Source organism: Salvia hispanica, chromosome 5, assembly GCF_023119035.1.
Source record: "Salvia hispanica cultivar TCC Black 2014 chromosome 5, UniMelb_Shisp_WGS_1.0, whole genome shotgun sequence".
Classification (NCBI taxonomy): domain Eukaryota; kingdom Viridiplantae; phylum Streptophyta; class Magnoliopsida; order Lamiales; family Lamiaceae; genus Salvia; species Salvia hispanica.
Window position 1 is genome coordinate 19460602 of NC_062969.1, and position 22763 is coordinate 19483364.

Below are 22763 nucleotides of genomic sequence, written 5' to 3' on the forward strand. Positions count from 1 at the left end.
TATCCTATATGCATGGAACTTAATTGAAACAAATTCAAAGCACTCATTCAATAAAAAAATGGATAACAATTATTATAACAAATGGAATCAAGTTCAAATTAAATGAATTACTTACGCTTTTGACTTGAATAAATGAAAACTTGAAGATCTTCTTTATTTGAACTTGAGAATAAAATTGCAGACTCTTGTTCGGCGCTAAGCTTTTACGTTTCTGATTTTTAATGACAATTGAATAAATGAAAGCTCTAGGGTTGATTTTAGGTTTAAGTTTTGCATTTCCTTTTTTAAAGAATACCTACATGGCAGCAAACTATTGGTGTATGAGAAAATGTATGATGATAATTAAATTTTTAGTCTTTTATTTAATTAATTTAAAAAATATCTAAATGTCATTATTTGATTAGTGTAGTATTAAAAGATGTAGCATAATTTTTTCGTTTTAATAGGTCCTTATACCTTTCTCATAAATTTCATCACATCCTCGCATAATTTCAACGACTAATAAGAAATGAAAGAAAAAGTTTCAAACTTTGACATGGTTGAAAGAAATACAAATTCCAAATGTTGAAGTCTCGGCATTGGTCTGTTCTATTAAGCATCCTACTTTGGAGCTGGAGCATCTATTTCTCTACTGTTTATTTTCTTTGTATACATGGCAGCAAACTATTGGTGTATGAGAAAATGTATGATGATAATTAAATTTTTAGTCTTTTATTTAATTAATTAAAAAAATATCCACATGTCATTATTTGATTAGTGTAGTATTAAAAGATGTAGCATATGAATGAGCTGATCCGCTCCGATTTTTATGGGAGGGAAATAGTACAATATTAAACAACAAAGAACTAAAAAAATTTGAAGGAAATACTTGTTTTGAGTAGTAAAAATTTAAGGGAAGGCTGTACAGTATAAAGGAAAGTGATTGTTATTTCCAGAGCTGATTTTCCATATATATGGATTATGGACAAATTTTTACACAGTGATTCGTAAAAATCAATTTTCATGAAAAGTGGTTGTATGTAGACGTATTTCCACACTGATTCGAAAGTCAATCTTCTTCCTCGGTTAGACTTAGGCATATCAAAATGCAGAATTAGATTATGATGGTTGCGTCTTCATAAATCAATTATTAAATGGGGAGCGTATTATTTATTCTGATAGAATAAAAAACATATATACCCTAAAATATTGAAGGATTTATAACCGCGTCGTCCTCCGCTAAACTAATATCTCCGGCGCTTGTCCACCACGTTTCCCCAGCCCAAACAAATCATGCTTTTTGACTTTAATTAGAATCCGAATTTTTCTCTCTTTTTTACTTTTAGTATGGGGAAAGAAAAGAAAACGAGAATGGATTCTTGTGATATTTTCTTGATATAAAACACCGGTATAAAAGCTGCGATACCAACTAACTTTTTTTTCATCATTACCACTTTCACACTTACTCAACCAGACATAATGGAATTCCTTCAGACAGCAAATTCATCCTCCTTCACCACGGGTATGTCTGATTCTCTACTTCTTTCCATTGGTGAGAAACTAGGAGGTGCCGGTGGTCTTGATTTTCTGTTGAACCCAATTTTATTGCGCTTCTTGACGCTTTCTTTGCACTTGATTTTGTTGTTTATTGTCATCATCTCGTGGCTTCGCAAGAAATTTTGGACCAACGGCGATGAAAACCATGGTAGATATTATAGTAATACTCTCCAATACTACAAAACAACCCTTTTTTCCTCTTTAGGCCTTTCATTATTTAATCTCGTTTTATGCCTTTTGAGCCTCTTCTATTGGTATAGAAATAGTTGGAGTGATGAAAAGATTCTAACTTTATCGGAATTGGGCGTCAAAACAGTTTCTTGGCTCTCTTTATATCTTTTCCTGCATATATATTTCTCGAATTTGAAAGAAACCAAGTATCCCCTCGTTCTGAGGCTTTGGTGGGGGCTATTCTTCTGTGTTTCTTGCTATTGCTTAGTGAGTGACGTTTTTTATTTCGAAAAGGCGAAATATTTGTCTACTCTGTTTTGGGCCTCTGATGTTGTTTCAACCCTTATGAGTTTAGTGTTTTGTTTCACTGGATTTTGGGGTGGGAAAATGGCTGGGGAGAGTATCCTTGAAGCACCCCTTTTAAATGGTAGTGCTACACCAGCTAAAGGGGATGAGACTGTGACCCCTTATGACAATGCTGGTTTCTATAGTCTCTTTACTTTCTCGTGGATGAGGCCTCTGATCGCACTAGGGTACGAGAAAACCTTGGATCTTGAGGATGTTCCTCAGCTTTCCGGCTTGGATAATGCTGGAGGGGCATTACCAGTTTTGAATGATATGCTGGAGTCTTATAGTCGAGGAAGTAGCCGAGTCACTACGGCCATGCTAGCCAAGGGATTGCTCTTTACTGCATGGAGAGAAGTTGTGCTATCAGCTGTTTGTGCGCTGATATACACGTTGGCTTCTTATGTTGGTCCGTACCTCATTGATGTGTTTGTCCAATACTTGAATGGAAGTAGGCATTTCGCAAATGAGGGATATATATTGGTTTCTGCGTTCACCATTGCAAAGATGTTTGAGTGCTTTGCACAGAGACATTGGTTTTTTAAGGTTCAACAGGCTAGTTATAGGGCGAGGGCAGCATTAGTTGCCAAAATATATAATAAGGGGTTGACGCTTTCGTGTCAATCAAAGAAAGAGCATACAACGGGGGAAATTATTAATTTCATGGCAGTTGACACTGAGAGGATAGGTGACTTTGGTTGGTATATGCATGATCCGTGGATGGTGGTTCTGCAAGTCGTCTTAGCATTACTAATATTGTATAAAGATCTTGGGCTTGCTTCAATAGCAGCACTTGCTGCTACTATTTTGGTCATGTTAGCAAATATTCCACTTGGAAAATTGCAGGAGAAATTTCAGGACGAGTTGATGAAATCCAAAGATAAAAGGATGAAGGCGACTTCAGAAGTCTTGAGGAACATGAGAATCCTTAAACTTCAGGCATGGGAGTTGAAGTTTCTCTCTAGGATTCAGGATCTTAGGGGAGTAGAAACCCGATGGTTGGGAAGATATCTTTATACGACAGCCTTCACCACATTTGTGTTTTGGGGTGCTCCTACATTTGTGTCTGTGGTAACTTTTGGTGCTTGTATGCTCATGGGAATCCCACTTGAATCGGGAAAAATACTATCAGCATTGGCAACCTTTCGGATTCTTCAAGAGCCAATTTACAATCTGCCTGATACAATAGCCATGATTGTTCAGACCAAAGTTTCGTTGGATCGAATTGCGTCTTTCCTTTCTCTTGACGATCTGCCACCAGATGTAGTACAGAAGATTCCGGTTAGTAGTTCTGATATTACTGTTGAGGTAATAAATGGAAAATTTTCCTGGGATGTATCATCACCTAGTCCCACGCTGAGAGAGATTAATTTTAGAGTTTCACGTGGCATGAAGGTTGCAGTTTGCGGCATGGTTGGCTCTGGCAAGTCAAGCTTACTTTCTAGTATTTTGGGGGAAATACCAAAAATATCTGGGGTTGTTAGTCTATCAGGAACGAAAGCCTATGTTGCTCAGTCAGCTTGGATTCAGAGTGGAAAGATAGAAGAAAATATACTGTTTGGTAAGGAAATGGATAGACAATGGTATAACAGAGTACTCGAAGCATGTTCACTGAATAAAGACCTAGAGATTCTCGCTTTTGGGGATCAAACTGTTATTGGTGAGAGAGGAATCAACATGAGTGGTGGACAGAAGCAGAGGATACAGATTGCGCGAGCTCTTTACCAAGATGCTGACGTTTATTTATTTGATGATCCGTTCAGTGCTGTGGATGCACATACAGGCACTCATCTTTTCAATGTAAGCACAACATGTTCTTCATTTATATTGTTATACTATATGTTTATGAAACCTTTTCTACGATGATAGTTGTTGATCCTCCTTATTATACTCATGCCTCTTGTTTATAGGTCCAACTAACATGATTTATATGTAATGCCAGGAATGCATTATGCGGCTTCTGGATTCCAAAACCGTTATATATGTTACTCATCAAGTGGAGTTTTTGCCTGCTGCTGATCTTATTCTGGTGAGTGATTCATCTCTAAATTGATGCATTTTTCTTACATACTATAATCGAGTGATATATGCCTAGTCTTTAATCATCAGGTTATGAAAGACGGACAAATTAAACAAGCAGGCAGATACAACGACATTCTCTGGTCAGGAAGTGACTTCATGGAACTTGTCGGTGCACACGAGGAGGCTTTATCAGCTCTTGATTCCATTAGTATGGATAAAACAGCGGGAAGTAGCGGTAAAAATGCTAAGCCTGTTTTACAGGAATCTCAAAATCATGAAAATGATGACAATAATGATGAAACAAAGGCTCAGCTTGTTCAAGAAGAAGAAAGGGTGAAAGGAAGTGTAGGGCTGTCAGTTTACTGGAACTATATTACAACAGCCTATGGAGGACTCCTAGCACCGATTGCTTTGCTATCTCAGGTTGCCTTTCAGGTGCTTCAAATTGGAAGCAATTATTGGATGGCTTGGGCAACTCCTGTTTCCAAGGATGAAGCACCTCAAGTTGGAGGCTCTACCCTTATCCTTGTCTATGTTGCATTGTCGATTGGAAGTGCTTTTTGCATTTTGGGGAGGGCTTTATCTGTTGTGACCATTAGCTACAAAACTGCAAACATACTCTTTAACAAGATGCATCTCTGCATATTCCGTGCTCCCATGTCTTTCTTTGATTCCACTCCAAGTGGGCGAATTCTCAATAGAGTATGTGATGATTCTCTTTTATTTTCTTTTCTTTTTCTCATATATGGTTCACTTTCATTAACACCGTGACTAATTCTCATTGAAGTCAAGCTGCTTAAAGAGTAACTTTTGATAAAAGCTATGTTCTTTCGCAGGCATCCACGGACCAAAGTACTGTTGATTTGAACATGGGTATCATTTCGCTCTTTTGTTTTGCTGTGATTCAGCTTCTCGGAATAGTTGCAGTCATGTCACAAGTTGCTTGGCAGGTCTTCATCATTTTCGTTCCAGTAATTGCAATTTGCATATTGTTACAGGTAAACTCTTTTTATACTGTATATTTTAATATACGGGCGCAGTAGTTTGATTTTCCTATACTTTTATGGCAACATGCTTTGTTCCAGGCATTTCCGACTTCAAGTTATGTTGCTTATCATGTGCATATATGATTCAATGATTACTTAATTCAGTACAATCGCATACGATTCAATGGTTAGTTAATTTAATACTTTCCTTTCCAGAGATATTACATAGCTGCTGCCCGAGAACTTGCCCGGCTATGTGGAGTGAGCAAAGCTCCAGTTATACAACACTTTTCGGAGACACTATCAGGATCAATCACCATTAGGAGTTTTGATCAAGAACCCAGATTCCGAGAGATTAGCTTAAGACTAATAGATGGATATTCACGACCTAAGTTTAATACAGCTGGTGCCATGGAGTGGCTATGCCTGCGTCTGGATGTGTTGTCTCTCATGACGTTTACCTGTGCACTGATTTTCCTGATTACTCTTCCTGAAGGAACTATTGATCCAAGTGAGTGGTGTGCAATTATATCGTGTCTTAAACCTTTAACAAGCATAATATTTTGAAACCTTTTTATACAGATAAATAGTTTCTTCTATTCTAAATGTGCAATGCAGGTATTGCTGGTTTAGCGGTGACGTATGGCCTTAATTTAAATATGTATCAATCCTGGGTTGTTTGGAATCTTTGCTTTATGGAGAACAGAATCATATCAGTCGAAAGAATACTTCAGTATACTTCACTTTCAAGTGAACCTCCTCTTGTTATAGAGTCGAACAGGCCAGCGAGTTGCTGGCCTACCCAAGGAGAAGTCAATATCCAAGACCTTCAGGTGATCTTTTCGGTAAATTTGAGTATCGTTGAAGATAATAATACTTTAGTTATTTGTGCTGACCTTGAGATTTTCTTTAAAAAATTCTATTTTAGGTTCGATACGGTCCTCACATGCCATTTGTGCTGCGAGGTCTAACATGTACTTTCTTTGGTGGGAAGAGGACTGGTATAGTAGGAAGGACAGGAAGTGGCAAATCGACTCTTATTCAGACACTCTTTCGAATTGTAGAACCCACAGTGGGGCAGATTGTGATTGATGGTATCAATATCTCAGATATTGGACTGCATGATTTACGATCTAAGTTGAGCATAATCCCACAGGATCCAACAATGTTTGAGGGAACTGTTCGGACTAACCTTGACCCCCTTGAAGAGTATACAGACGAGCAGATATGGGAGGTGCGTTTTAGTTCAAGAAGAACTCAAAATATTCTCCCCTGATGATTAAATGTCTTGTTTTTCTTTTTATTTAGGCTCTTGATAAGTGCCAGCTTGGTGACGAGGTTAGGAAAAAAGCAGAGAAGCTCGATTTTGCAGGTTAATCTCGTCCACTGATCGTTCTTCTTAGTAGCTAGCAGTAGGTTATTCGACTAGTTGATGAGTTTAAATATTGTGTAAGCAGTGACTGAGAATGGAGAGAATTGGAGCGTGGGCCAAAGGCAGCTGGTTTGCCTTGGGCGCGTGCTTCTGAAGAAAAGCAAGGTCCTTGTGCTCGATGAAGCAACAGCATCAGTCGACACAGCAACGGATAATCTGATTCAACAGACCCTGAGGAACCATTTTTGTGACTCGACAGTTATAACGATTGCACATAGGATAACATCCGTACTGGACAGCGACATGGTTGTGCTTCTAGACAACGGTATGGCAGTCGTAATAATATATATTTCGAAATTAGTGGTGTGTGATCGATTTTTGATTTCGAGCTGGGCTGTGTTTGTGTGTGGTGCAGGATTACTTAAGGAATATGATATGCCGGAGAAGTTGTTGGAGGACAAGTCGTCTCTGTTTGCAAAGCTGGTGGCGGAATACAGCATGAGATCAAGTTCTACTAGTGTTGAACATCTTTCAAACGACTAAAACAATATTCTTTAGTAGTAGTATCAATGATGATGAAACCTTTAGATAATTCATAAAAGGATAAATTCAAGCTTTTTGTTTCATTCAAGTCTTCAATGTTGATGACGTAAACACTAATATGAATTTTAACAAAAGGCTTGAATTTATCCTTTCGTTACAATTGGTTCATTGACATGAGTAAAAATTGTCGACGAACAATTGAGTTGCCTTCTGGATACATGCAAAATTGTCGAGATCGGCTTCTTGACATGAGGCAAAGTTGTCAACTAAAAAATGGACTCATCGTCATGAGTCAAATTGTATGGCTTAACGTGTTGGCATGAACGAGTCAAAATTGTCAGAAAAAAAAAAAAAACTAAATGGCTCATTAACAAGAGCATTATGTATCAATCAACAATTGAAAAACTCTTGAATATAAAAATTTAAAAACTCTTGAATATAAGTCCTACCTCATTATTTGAAAAATATAAACATTTAAAACGGCACGAGTTTTAATGCACAATTAATAAAGTAAGAAAGAAAATAAACAAAATGAATAAAGTAAGAAAGAAGAAGAGAAAAGTAGTGTCAGTGGATTGTGGGATTCACGTACAAAAATAAAAACATTCTAAAATTTTTATTTTTAAGAGACGGCCCAAAATAGAAATAGTTTCTATTTTAAAAGACGATCTAAAATGGAAATAAATATAATATACGAACGAGAACAACAAAAAATAAGGGATATAACACTTCTCCAAACTTGGCTTGCAATCTGTAATACACATGGGTGAGTCGGGTGGGTTTCACCGCAATCATCTCAATCTCAACCACTCATATGCTCCTGCATCTAAAACATAAAACAAAACTACATAAAACACTCAGATTGAAATTGATAGAACTACAAAAAAGTTCTCTAGACAATAAAGTCCTAATGTTTGTAGTCCTAGACAATTTTATTAGCACACATAAAACACTCAATTAAAGTCTCGGTTCAATATTATTAAAATTGGTAAAGAGGTCTCACGTTCCATTAACTCTTTCCATTTACATATCATTTAAAACCTATATATATAAGTGAGACTTATATTCCACTATCTGTTTTCCATCCATTTTTCTTAACATTTCTTAATATCCGTGCAAGAAAGAGATGAGACTCTTATTTGCAGATGAAAGGAATATATATTAATGGGTATATAGTCAATGGACAATTTTGCCCACAACTTAGAAAGTACTCCCTCCACCCGCCATTATGAGTCCCATTTATGGGCGACACGGGTTTTAAAAAATATTAAGAAAAATGAGTGAAAAAAAAGTTAATGGAATAGGGGTTCCACTTGTATATATTAGTTTTAAATTAAATGTGAGTAAGATGAGTTAGTGGAAGGTGAGATCTAATTACTATTTATGGTAAAAGTGAACTGGGTTATGAGTTAATTCTCATTTAATCTCCTTTCTAATATTCTTTTATATAGAGTTATGATGGGCCAGATTAGAGATCCATGGAGGTTGGACTTGAGCCAAATCTATTTGACTTTTACTAATTAAACTGAGCCCCAATTTAATTCAAATCCAAACAGAATATTATTATCATCCACTATAGTATAATAATATTGATTGTCCGTCCAATACCAAATTACGAGTAATCTAGGTTTTACCTTTTTAATTTATTATTTCCATTAATTAATTTAAGTATGCTATTTGACTTTAATTAATTAATATCTTTTTCCAAAAGTTGTCTAATTCAAGATCTTTATTTATTATTTTGGAATAAATTCCAACCGGCCGGGTTTCTGAATAATAAAACATTTATTTGAACACTTCTTGAGGATATTATCAAACTGGACTCACCCAGCATAGGGGTGTGCATTCGGATTTTGGTTCGGTTTTTCGCCCAAACCGAACCGAACCCGAAAAACTGAATTTAGGCTAAAATTGAAACCGAACCAAACCGAAAAACCGAAAAACTGAAAACCGAACTTAAAAAACCGAACCAAACCGAAAAAATCAAAATTTCAAAACAAACCGAAAAACCGAAAAAATAGTATATTTTAATATATCTAATTTACTTTATTTTATATATACTAATAGAATATAAATATATATAATATAAAATTAATATAATATATATAATATTTATTATATAAAAATATATTAGAAGAATATATATTATATATATGATATAATATACTAAATTAATAAGATAAAAATATATAATAATATATTTAAAATATAATTCGGTTTTTCGGTTTTTTTTTCCGCCCAAATCGAACCGAACCGAAAAACCAAAATTTTTGTATTTTTAAAACCGAACCGAACCGAAAAACCGAAAAAACCGAACCGAATTTCAAAATTTCGGTTTGGTTCGGTTCGGATATTCGGTTTTTGGTTATTTTGCTCACCCCTAACCCAGCACACGATTTATTGCAATAACAATACTAGCACCTCTAGACATTGATCACCACTACCCAAGATATCACGATTCTTAGATTGCGAAAAATCCGCACCATTTATTAAATCAAAGTAGTGCATAATCAATATCGTATGCTCAATGTTATGTCAACAATGATTAAGAAATAACAATCACCGAGACCTCGTCTTTCAGTAAATAGCAAGAAGACTTATCTCAATTGTTAGATCCTTTAGTGCTATACCACACCAGTGTCGTTTATTTCCTAAGGTAAGGAAACATGCAGACTGACATACAACCTTTCACGATAGGTAGCCAAAGTCTATATAGGTTGTGAAATTCTATTTCTCATCTACAAAGGACCAACTGCGTCACCTTCAGTGAACGTTATTCACGACCAGTCTACTATGCAGAAGAATTAGACTTGTTTTCTTCTTATACATTTAAATATTTGAAAAATATCTTATAAATGTATAAATAAACACCAATGCGATAAAATTACTTCTTCTCCCCTCGGGTTAAAAGTGGATTGTAGAGTTTATTGTATACAAGCAATGCTATCCGTACAACATGCTCGAAATATGCTTTTCAGCATACCAATCCTAAAAATCTCTCACTTATACTTAAAATCATGCTTTTGAGTATACCCACTGCCAAAACTCTCCCACTTATACACTAAGCAGGTCTCCGACCATGATACATCGAACTACCATACTTTTCACCTCATGTGTAAAACATGTTGCCATATAGGCATTTTGTGAAAAAATTTGCTAGGTTGTTCTCTGATGATATCTTGGTAACCACAATGTCTCGCTGCGCACTTAATCCTTAATTAATTTCATACTTCCTCTCAATGTGATTGCTTAGCTTCATCAGCTCGTGTTTCCCTCGAGTTAGACATATGGCTAGAGTAATAATAACAAAATATAATACTCATAGGCATACTTGACAAGACGAGGTTTTATATTAGGGGCGGCGACTCTTGTGTGTGTGCGTGTCAACTGGCTAGGAGGGTACCTAGACCTAGCTGTGTCGTTGGGTCTGTGCCTAAAACCTCTTGTCAACAAAAATATCTCAACCCACTTCTACTGGCTAGTATAGTGGAGTAAGGGTCGATCCCACAGAGATATTTTGGAAGGGTTGGTTTGCTACCACGCTTTATGGAGTTCAGATTAAAACTAGGCGTGAAATGAAATGAAACCTCTATCTAAAGTTGGAAACTTGAACTTGCAAATGAAAACAGAACTCATGCCTAAACTGACCAGTAGGTGAGAATGAGACCTATACCCCTCATGACCAGTAGGTCAGGGTGGGCTCTAAAAGCTGCATGCTAAAAGAAATTAATATGCGTGCGTAAACTAGGGTGTGAGTGTGCATGTTAGAAGCTACTAGATGAAACTTACTAAAAATGGCTAGACAAAAGGTAAAGGGAATCAAAGGACATGTTGGCTGACTGACTACTGGGTTTGCAGAAAAGCTGTAAAAGTGCAAGTATAACAGCAAAAAGCAACAAAAGCAACACAAGTGGTCCCATTCTTTGATTGTGACATTTCTTCTTCACCAAGCTAAACTAACAAGATTCAACAAACTCCATTGATGAATGCTCAAGCTCAAAAATTCGTAAATGCAATATTTAACTTGAAATCGAGAACGAAAGCAAGAAAAACTGAGATTTACGCATACTGGTCAACAGGACAGGGTGACAGAAACAAGCAGAAACGAATTCCATGCATTTTTTAGAAGCTTAACCATATTAAAACTTGTAAACACTTAAGAAAATACTAGATCTAACTAAGCTAGACAAATTCAAGCACTTATAAACAACAGAAATCAACATAAAACTATCAGATCTAACTAACTAGAGAGATTTAAAGCAATAACAAAGCTGAAACTCAAATAAAACCATAAAAACTTAACTTCATTCAAACATTCAAACCAAAAGATGCTTCAAACAGATTAACTACTGAAATCCGAGACAAATGCAAGTAAAACAAGTACTTAAACTAAGAAAGCATTAAAAGAAAGCATGCAAATGGCTGATGGCTTCTTCTGAAACTGGAACTGGACTATGGCGGCTGGAATGAATCAGGCATGATGACTCCCCGCCGGCTGGTGGCCGGAATCTTCATGGCAGGCTGCTGGATTTAGAGAGTGGAACTTAGAGCTAATGGAGCTATTCTCCCACAAAGTGTTCTCAAAGTGATGATAAAAGTGATAAGTCAAAAGTCATTCCTCCTTATGTTCAGCTCCTATTTATAGGGTGGCTTGCCCTAATTTCTAGGGCTGCCTCTTCATGCGAAATGATAATTTTGCCCCTCTTTAGTAGGTGATTGTTCCAAGCAAGTCCTTCCTTCTCGTATCCAGTTCCGTAGCATCCATCCTGCCAGTTTGCACCTTTTCTGCTCATATTGACCAGTTGCACACTCTTTTGCTGCTTTTTCACGCCAATTCCTTCTGATCCTTTCCTCCTAATTTAGTACCTCAACCTGCACACTTTAGCAACTATTTTGCAGATATTATCCAATAAAGCACGTTATACTGACCAATAACCAAGGCTTAGAACGAGACTCATCAATACTCGGAATTACGGTTAAAGCTATTAGGAAGTAACTGAGATGAATAACTACCTTAGTAGTTTCCAATGAATCCACACTTGTAATTTTCATGATAGAGTCTATGATTTGATCACACTCCTTCATGTCTCAGTATTCAACTCCTAAAGTGAACACATAGTCAGAGGATGACTCGATCACCGATCATTTGAGTCGGAGTAACCTAAAACACATTACATGGATGTCTAGTAAACTTAACCATACCGTTTAGTCTTCTTCATGTACTATAGTATATTATTTACCCAATCCAATGTCCTTAGCCATGGTTAAAATGATATCAAGCTTCTATGCTAACGACAAAGCTAATATCTAACTTAATACACATCATAGCATACATGAGACTTCCAATTACAGAACTTGTTCATTCCTCTTGATCTCATTAAGTGTTGTACAACACTTGACTAGAGACAAGATAATTCCATCTAGAGAAGTAAAATCTTTTCTTGAAATTTTCAATACTAAAGTGTCTAAGTATTGTGTAGATGTAAGATTCTTTAAGAAAACTTAACATTCTTTTTCTAGCAATCTAAAAACTTAGATGCTTAGAATATAACTAGTTTATCTTAAAACCATCATCCTTAAACTGGGTAGATGACCAGTTTCCTACGCTAGATAACCCTCTAAGTTATTTATCGACTTTGATAGATGTCATCATCGTAGAGTACCAAGAATACCATATATAGTGCACTTTCAACGTTCTTATACTTGTAGCTTTGTTAAGGGCACGAGTCAAATTCAAAAGATTTGACAACGTGGATGAAACGCATGTTCTATGATTTAGATGCTTTCCTAAGACCATAAATGATCTACATAAGAGCATCCACAATGGCGGCTAGCGCACCGGATAGCCAATTCGCGTCGCTAGCCGGTTGGCTAGCCGAACCATTGGAACCGGCCAGCGGCATTTCGGCGAAAAAATAGGCGAGCGCACGCCGATTTCCAGGCGCTGGCCGCCATTGTGGCGTGCCGATCGGCGAGCGATCGGCCAGCGCAATTTTTTTTATTTTTTATTTTTGAAAATTTTTTGAAACACTATATATACGCGATTTTAGTTTCATTTTCATTTGCACCACTTGTTTTAACGAGTTTTCTCTCTCTCTAAATTTCGTACAAGAGCAACATCGAGCGATGAGTAACGCGGGTGGTAGCGGTGGTGGTAGTGGTGGGGATGCTGAGGAGTACGAACGGCGGACGAACGAGGCTATGGAGGCCTACATGAACCGCGAGATAGAGCGATACATGCAAAGGGTCGAACAGCCGGCGGTACCTCGCCCTCGACCCGTTGTCCACCGCCGAGCAGTGATTGATCGGGATCACGTAGATGCACATCAGCGGCTATATGACGACTACTTTGCTCCGGAGCCGCGGTTTAACGCAAACATGTTCGGGCGGCGTTTTAGAATGTGCAGGGAGTTGTTTATGCATATCATTGACGCTTTGGAGCGTCGATATATGTGTTTCCGCTTCAGGCACGATGCGGCTGGCAGACCCGGCCATACCCCTATTTAAAAGTGCACGGCGGTAATCGAGGCAGTTGGCCTACGGAGGCGCGACAGACATGTTGGATGAGTACCTCCACATCGTGAGACGACTGCTCTAGAATGTCTGAAGTTTTTCTATCAGGGCGTGATTACAATTTTCCGTGATCAGTACCTTCGAAGCCCTGCTCCCAAGATTGTCGAGGATCGATGCGGATGCACGGGGAGCGGCATGGGTTCCACGGGATGTTAAGCGACATAGATTGTATGCATTGGGAGTGGAAGAAGCTGTCCAACCTGCTGGAAGGGGGCCTACACGACCGACTACAAGGGAAAGAATCCCACGATAATCCTCGAGGCCGTAGCTGATTACTGACTGTGGATCGGCATGCGTATTTTGGGGTAGCCGGGTCGAACAACGACCTCAACGTCCTCAATTCGTCGCTCCTCTTCAACGAGCAGTGTCGGGGCATCGGTCCGGCCATCTCATTTGCGGCCAACGGCAACTGGCATGATATGGGCTACCACTTGGCGGATTACCAAGCCATCAGAAACGAATTCATTACATCTAATACACTCCAATTCTAACACAAATTACACAATCTGAAGATGTAAACAAGAGCAAGAAAAATGAACAGTAGCTAGTACCATCACTTCATATGGCAATACCTTTAGATTTGCCAGTGAAATATCTGAAAAGAAAGTTTTCAGCTCCTCAGTCACGCCACTGAATGGGTAAAACCAGCTTTTTACTTGCGCATCAGCCGTATAAAGGAGAACCTATGATGATATCAAGATCCATAAAATATAAGTTTGCAGAATTTCTGAGATATGATTATTGGAAAGTAAGAAGAATAGTTTGCATTGTTTTGATGATGAAAATAGAGAAAGATTAGATGATAAGACACTCTTTCTTAAGTTTCCTATCCTAATTAGGCTGGTTGTAGTAGGTAGTATGAGTATCGATGCAATCTGATTACATTCTGATTCTATTTTTTCTTTATATAACAGTAATAGTTAAAGACAAGAATACAATACACTAAGGGGCCGTTTGGTAGCTATGTTACGACTAGATAAGGGAGTAATCTGAGTTTATTTGTGCGTTTGGTAGTTATGTTACCTATCTAAATAGTCCGTGTCTAGTATCCGGCCCACACAAAGCCCACATGTTTCAACCATATATGTAAACCACAATTTTGCTGTGTTACATATCAAGATGCCTAGTTAATTTTAGTAAAATACAATTTTTACCCATCAATTTTTCTAACCTTAAAAAAAATATAAACGTGCCTCCATATTTTTCCTCTTCTCAAAATCTCTATTGTCTCTCTTTTTCATTCTCTCAATCTTCCAATCTGACAACGAAATTCGACGATTCCGTTCATGTATCTTTTCCGGCGACTTATCAAAAGGTTAAATTTTTTGCAATTATTCTTCAAGATTTATCTGAGCAGGAGTAAAAATCTAAACTTTGGAATTGGGGAGAAGTAGATCGATGCCAACATAGAGAGAGACGGACTTCCGACGCGTGCGGCGAAGCAACGGGACCGCACTGTGACGAAGACGACGGCCAGAGGCGATGGGTTCTGAGCGAGATGGTAGGCGGCGCGAACCGAGGTGTTACGGCGATGTGTTCCAGCAGCGGCGCAGATTCGCCGGAAAAAAGAGGGATATTGGGAGAGAGAGAGAGAGCGATTCAGAGAGAGGGAGACGGGAGAGATTGAGGAAGATGGTGATTTTATTATATTGGAAATTTGGAGAAGTATAGTAGAGAGAGTTGAGGAAGATGGTGACTGTAGAGAGAGAGAGAGTATTAGGAATTTGTAGAAGAGAGATGCGTAGCAATTAACAGGAGAGAGAGAGAGTTGTAGAAGAGAGATGATTTTATTATATTGGAAATTTGGAGAAGTATATTGAGAATTTGCTTATATTGAGGAGAGAGAGAGCAATTATTGTTCAAGGGTACTTTAATTATTAACTTAAATTAGTGAGGTTAATTTTGACCATCATAATTTTATTCTTAGTTGTAACTTATTGTACTAAACACTTAAATAGAATAATTCATAATTATCTTAAGCTATCAAACATCCAATTAAGATAAATAAACTAATTGAAACTATGATAACTATCACAAATTATATATGTCTAGTCGAAACATGACATAGCTACTAAACGAGGCCTAATTCTCTAAAATCTAGTTGTTATCTAAAAATAGCTTGACTTAAAGTAGTCTATTAAGCCAGAAAGGACTAAAAAGTTTATTTACCTTGTATCCATCCTTCCCATCTTTGCTACCTAGCTCAACTTGTAATGTTCCTTTCAAGCCCACAATTCGCCATATCACCTGAGCCAAATTGTGGAGAGTGTTTAACCCTCAAACTATTAATATCACACAGAGAACTTCTAATGACACAGAGGGTCTGTAATTTATACCTTTGGAGATCTAGATGAAACTACAATCACAAAAACTCCAGAACTACCATTCTCCAGTTGACTACATGGACAATGGAATAATAAACATAAGCAATGTGCAAATGCTAAAAATTTCAAATACGACAAAACTAAAAAAAAAAGTTAGATGAATGCAGTGCACAGCATTAAAATCTTACATCGTTGAAGAGACATGATCTGGACCAGGCAGAGTTGAATCAACATGAGATGTTACGGCTGAAACTGAAGTTACCTCACATCCAACAAGCTTTTGATTTGCAAGAGATTATCGTAGCCAAAAAGCAGATAAACTGGTGTCAATAGAACACGTAGTACAACATAGCAGCTATTGATAGTCAAAGGTGTGGAGCAACTTTTTTTATGATATTATAATTTTAGTGCATGTGATATATGCTACAAGAGTATATGTTTTTTACATGAAACATAGGCTTGTTAAGCTCCAGTGGATTGGGCAACCCGGAAGTGCTTTCTCATCAGCAGATATACTTACATTTTTGTGCAGTTAGTTTCTTATTTTTCTTTCAGCCAGAAAGACTGAACATTAGAATACTTATATCGAATTCATAACTTCAGATATAAAGTGTATAAATAAAGCAAAGATAAAATATTATCAAGTTTAAAAAGAAAAGAAGGATTAACTTAGCCCATGTTAACTCACCATTCGTAAGCTAGAAATGAAATGGACACCCATATCTAGAATGAAGCCTCCCTGCCAAAACAGGAAACATTCTTAGTCCAAAGAAATGAGAGTTTGATTCAAGTGGTCTAGTTCACATGGTAATACAAAAGAGAGGAAAATATGACTGCAAATACAGTTTTGACTTTACAAGAAGGATGCGACTGAAGTATTGCACCCAAATATAGATAAAAGAAGATTGATTTATATGCAGAGGCTACCTATCATTTCAGCAAGTTTTCCATAAAGTAGTTAAATTGGTTGGCTAATGGCTATGCAGTTAAAAGTGTAAAACTTACGTTAAACCCACGTCTCCAAGAACTTGAATAGTATGGATTTGAGTTGGTCATTGATCCTTCAATAACGACATGGATATTAATAATGTCTCCAATTTCAGCCATCAGTTTTTTGCCCTGTAAAAGCATGCAGTCGTTTCATACACCATCTGGATAATGACAGTCAAAAAGCGAGTAGGCATAAGTGTGAGGTATCTCCACAAAGGCAGGTTCAAACTGATAGTTTTCAGCAACTGCCCAGATCGGGGCTGGGTTGATAGAGGCATAGCTCGATATTGCTCTTTCAAGCTCAGTAACAGCTTCATTAGCAAAGCAATAATTAGATAAATCAAAATTACTCTGCAATGGTAATACTGTTTGTAATATCATATACCACTGTCAACACGAAGGCATAGATTGAAAATGCCATAACCAATGTGCAAATTTGTGAGCTGCAGTTGCAGCCTTAAGGTTTTGAGTAATTAATAAAGGGAGAAAAATAGACAGTCAAACAAAGCAATTATCATGAATTACAGATCATTCACGTTCAAATGGTCAATTTAAGGTGCATGTTTCGATTCTTTATAACATAAGAACTGGAACATATAACGACTTTTCCCAGTCTATGCTTTTTTTTTGTCAAGGATAAGATATTGGAATCCTATTAGCACATAAGTCGACTGAAACAATCCAGTAAAACCACATGTGGCTACATCACAATCAAAAGCATGGATCCTGTAAAACTGAAGAAAAAGGATCACACTTACAAGCTGCAGCAGGTTTCTCTTCAGAACAGAAATTGCATGGAAGCACACCAGACATGCAAGAAAAGATACCGTCAGTAATTCCGTACGAGCAATTAGACATATATCTAGATCCGGTGACCAATAAAATCACTGTAGAAACTTATGGACAAGTCTTAAGATGGACTTGTACGCATTTAACAGCCATCACCTTGAAGGACATGTTTTCCAGCCTTTAGCAACCTCAGTGACATATCCACCTGAACAGAATATTTCTCTTGTTAAAAGCACATTAAAGTCAGGATCTAAAATCTGTTGCATAAATATTATAAACTGAACTTGATATGAAACTTTTGTATTGAAAGTGTTTACATAAAGAGAGGAAACAATCGTTAATTGGTTCATTGTTCATCCACCACTTTTACAAGACTGATAGACACAATAAAGGAGTATCTTGGTATGTTAGACAAGCTCATCAACCATTAGATATGTAGTAACGTAACACCTCAAGTATCAAGTTAAAGAAGCAAGCCAAAGGGAGGACTCACAGCAATTTAGAAAAAAATTAATTGCTTGTTCAATACTACTATCACTACGGAACATTATATACAGCCTAATAATGGTACTGGGCATGACAATGGCCTTAAACTTTATCATGTAATCTCCATTACAACTATTAACTATACATTATAACTTGAACCTATTCGGTGTAACTACTAATGAAACAAAAAGAATTCACCCTAGGCGCAAGCTTAGTAGATGATGCATATGTTACTTCCCCAAAAACCATGCCACTAGCTTCAAATGTCATCTGCCGACTCTTTTCACGGAACTAACCGAAGAAGAACTTCCTGAGTGCTAGCAACAAAGCAGAATTTAGTAGTATATATTTCAAGAGTCATATCATCCAGATATATCTAATCAGCAGAATTCCCATTCACAGACTTAAGAGTATGATCTAGTTGTGTTGCACACACATGCGCAAAAACACACAGAGAGAGAGAGAGAGAGAGAGAGAGAATAATTGCCTGAATCTGGCCGGCAAGCACGACGGCGACACCAATTATGGAAGCATCTTGAATGATTTCATCAAGTCCAGAGTCTCCCCACTTACACTCCACGTCAGGAAAAAACTTTTTAGCAATCTCCACAGCACTTGCAGCTGACTCCTAAACAAATGAATTGACAAGTTACACTTTTATTTGATTGAGAATTTTGTAATCATAAAAATCAAATAAGGAAGCAGAAACAATTTATAATCTCTGCTCATCAAAACGGAAAATGCAGAGCAGTTGATATTTTTGCCTGAGTGCGACTCCAAATGGGTCCAAGAGCAAACAAGTTGGAGATTTCAGCTAAACGGGGAATATAAGTAGTTCGAACGAAGATGCCAGCTGCCCAGCTCCAAGAATGGCTATACGTGGTGGATGCTGCAGCTGCGACGCCATTGATACTGATACTGATGCTGATGGAGTGGTGAGCAGCATGGGATACTGCTTTGGGTCTACACTATTCTACTTTGAAATCTAATTAAATTACACTTTCAAATAAAAACGTGAGCAGCCATGGGACAGTACTTTCCCAATTGCGTGGTGAGAAATTCTCTGAATTTGGATCCAAATCAAGAAAAAACTATCAGAATTTGTTCAGCCTATCTAACATTTATAAATTCATTTTTTATCCAGAATCGAATATTCCTAATCTGTGTTATTTGGATCCAAATCAAGAAAAAACTATCAGAATTTGTTCAGCCTATCTAACATTTATAAATTCATTTTTTATCCAGAATCGAATATTCCTAATCTGTGTTATTTGGATCCAAATCAAGAAAAAACTATCAGAATTTGTTCAGCCTATCTAACATTTATAAATTCATTTTTTATCCAGAATCGAATATCCCTAATCTGTGTTATTTTTTATTTGAAAAAACTGTTAGTATATTATTACTTTGGAAATTTTGTTTCAAGATGAGCACATCTCACAGCAAGTACCGATTGTGATCCTATAAAGAAGGAGGGAAATGTCTTAATGCAATTGCTCATTAAAATTATTAAGCTAATCAATATGAATGAGTGGAAGCGGAGGCGGCGAGTGAGGGGTAGAATTTCGATTGTATATTTGGAGTTGAGAATTTCGATTGAGTTTTGGAATGGAGCACAGAACTCTCGGTTTTGAGTGGAGCAGATTTTCATTTGAATTTTGAGAACATAGATCAAAACGCGAGGGGTAGTTTGGTCAATTTATAATAATTAGGCGAGAAATAATAACAATAAAGAAGAGAGAAAATATGAATAAATTAAAAATCCTTGTTATGAAAAATTCGCACGCCATGAACTCATATTCTTGAAGGTCAGCGAATTTAATCCTTAATTTCAAAAGGTAAGTTAATTGAGACTCATATTCCGAAATCTCTCAGTTAGGATAGTATTAGTGGATAGTGTAACCTCATTATTGATAACATAATAATACCAAGAAAGGAAATTATATTTGGACATTTCTAATTGTTTGATATTAGAGCATCCACAATGGCGGCGAGCGGACCGGTTAGCCGATTCCCGGCGCTGGCCGGTCCGCTCGCTGAACCAATGCGACCGGCTAGCGCCAAATCGGCGAGTGCACGCCGGTTTCCGAGTGATGGCCCATGCGCTCGCCGATCGATTGGCCGCCATTGCAGGCGGGCGATCGACGAGCGATTGGCCAGCACTTTTTTTTTTTATTTTAAATTTTCGAAACACTATATATATACGCTATTTTCACGTCATTTTCATTCGCACCACTTGTTTTAACGAGTTTTCTCTCTCTCTCTTTAATTTCTGTACAAGAGCATCAACGCGAAATGAGTAACGCGGGTGGTAGTAGTGGTGGTAGTGGTGGGGATGCTGAGGAGTACGAACGACAAATGAACGAAGCATTGGAGGCCTATACGTACGGTGAGATGAACCGGCTGATACAAAGGGCCTTGCAGCCGGCGGTACCTCGACCCGTTGTCCACCGCCGAGCAGTGATTGATCGGGATCACATAGCTGCACATCAGCGCTATATGACGACTACTTTTCAGAGCAGCCCGCGGTTTGGGGCCAACCTGTTCATGCGGCGTTTTAGGATGCGCAAGGAGTTGTTTATGCGTATCGGTGACGCTTTGGAGCGTCAATATATGTGCTTCCGCTTCAGGCACGATGCGGCTGGCAGACACGGCCACACCCCTATTCAAAAGTGCACTACGGCAATCAGGCAGTTGGTCTACGGAGGCGCGGCAGACATGTGGGACGAGTACCTCCACATCGGTGAGACGACTGCCCTGAAGTGTCTGAAGTATTTCTGTGAGGGCGTCGTTAAAATATTCAAGGACTAGTATCTTCGAAGCCCTACCCCGACGGACTGTCAAGATCTGATGCAGATACACGAGGAGAAGCATGAGTTGCCGGGGATGTTAGGCAGCATAGATTGTATGCATTGGGAGTGGAAGAACCGTCCCGCTGCCTGGAAGGGGTTCTACACCACCGGCTACAAGGGGAAGAATCCCACGATGATCCTCGAGGCCGTAGCCGATTATCGGCTATGGATTTGGCATGCGTATTTTGGGGTAGCCGGGTCGAACAACCTCAACGTCCTCAACTCGTCACCCCTTTTCAACGAGCAGTGCCGGGGCGTCGGTCCGACCATTAGTTTTTTCGCCAACGGCAACCGGCATGATATGGGCTACTACTCGGCGGATGGGATATACCCTAGGTGGCCCGTCTTTGTGAAGACGATCGATGCGCAAATGGGGACAGGAAGGCCTACTTCGCGCGGAACAACGGAGTCGGCGCGCAAGGACGTGGAGCACGCATTTGGTGTGCTCCAGTGCTCGATGGGCGGCAATTAAGGGTCCAACGCGTTTGTGGCATGTCGATTGCATTGCTTCTATAATGTACGCCTGTATTATCATGTACAACATAATAGTCGAAGATGAAGGTGTACAACTGACTAGTTGGGCCAATGACGATGAAGCCGGTCCAAGCCACGGCGTGGCCACCCCCAACGTACGAAGGGGGTACCTCACGATGAAATCGGCCGCCTCCAGTGCACATGCCGACATGTGCCAAGTGGATGCTCATATTCAACTACAAAATGATTTAATTGAAGAGTTGTGGGCGCGGAGGACTGCACAGCGATAGTTTTTTTTGTTTTATGTATTTTTTTTATTATGTATTTTTTTTTAATTAATGTACTTTTTTTATTTTAATGAAATTAATGAATTTTCCCGTATATGTGTCGTAAATTTAATTCCGTATTTTGTGTTTAATTCCGTATATTTAGTTGTTTTTTAATTTTGATTGTTGTGGATAGCCTATTGCTTGTCCAATTACTTGTTCTGATGATGTGGCAGGAAGAATTTTAGTGCTGATGATGTGACATGAGGAGTTTGTGGTTAGCCTATGGCTAGCCTAAACCCATTGTGGATGCTTTAAGCTTCCAAATCACGTGTTTTTTGCCCTTCATTATATAACCATTAAGATGTTCCATGCAGATGATCTCCACAAAACTTCTACTAAAGAGTCTTGACAATTATAATACATACATCCTAATTTGTATAAGCTACAATAGACAATATGATACAAATCGTCTTAGGCTAATGACATGCGAGAATATCATTCTGTCTGAGTATAACCCTTAGCCATTATTCTAGCCTTTTAAGATTCATGTTTACACTTGCAGATCCACTAGCTTCCACTGGATGAAATAGTCTATGAGTAGTAGCGCAAATCTTGCAAACATTTTTGTCTATTTAAGATTGTTATTCAGAATCTATCATCTTATGAAGAATGCTTATCTGATGAGTCAATGCGTTCTTGTAGTTACAGGGATTAGGTTCAAGTTGATCTAAGATTGAGACTAAAGACTCTCTTAGGCGCATGAACTTATTATGTTCGTAAAGAACGTTCCCACTACGACATGACTCTTACAATCTTAAGTACAAACATTGATTTACTTAGTGTATTTATTCTCATTATCTTGAGAATTATTATGTTGCTAAGATTGCAGTACTTCTCAAATCTTCATCAAAATCTAGTACTATTTTGTTTAAACAAATACCTTTAGTTCTAAATAATTTAGAACTCATACCATTTTTATCAATGGGATAACTTTAAAATATGGAGTATTCCGCATTGCAAGTTCGCTGGAA

At 38.0% G+C, this 22763-nt stretch overlaps 1 protein-coding gene and 1 pseudogene across 2 annotated transcripts; one reads left to right on the forward strand and one right to left on the reverse strand.

The window, feature by feature from the left end:
• Positions 1-1206: 1206 nt before the first annotated feature.
• Positions 1207-7173, forward strand: LOC125191055 (ABC transporter C family member 3-like). Of its 2 annotated transcripts, none has more exons than XR_007171024.1 (10): positions 1207-3852; positions 3995-4081; positions 4162-4776; positions 4911-5072; positions 5277-5571; positions 5679-5893; positions 5989-6154; positions 6217-6294; positions 6369-6432; positions 6518-6595. XR_007171024.1 is itself a non-coding variant. In XM_048088517.1 (10 exons), the coding sequence occupies exons 1-10, from the start codon at positions 1459-1461 to the stop codon at positions 6973-6975; spliced, it is 4506 nt and encodes a 1501-aa protein (XP_047944474.1). In that variant the 5' UTR covers positions 1215-1458; the 3' UTR covers positions 6976-7173. The 2 variants fall into 2 exon arrangements, 1 of the variants encoding a protein (XP_047944474.1); XM_048088517.1 differs by adding an exon at positions 6848-7173 and having other exon boundaries at positions 1215-3852; positions 5989-6294; positions 6518-6757.
• A 4146-nt stretch (positions 7174-11319) lies between these two features.
• Positions 11320-19226, reverse strand: LOC125191057 (annotated as a pseudogene).
• Between the last annotated feature and the right edge of the window lie 3537 nt (positions 19227-22763).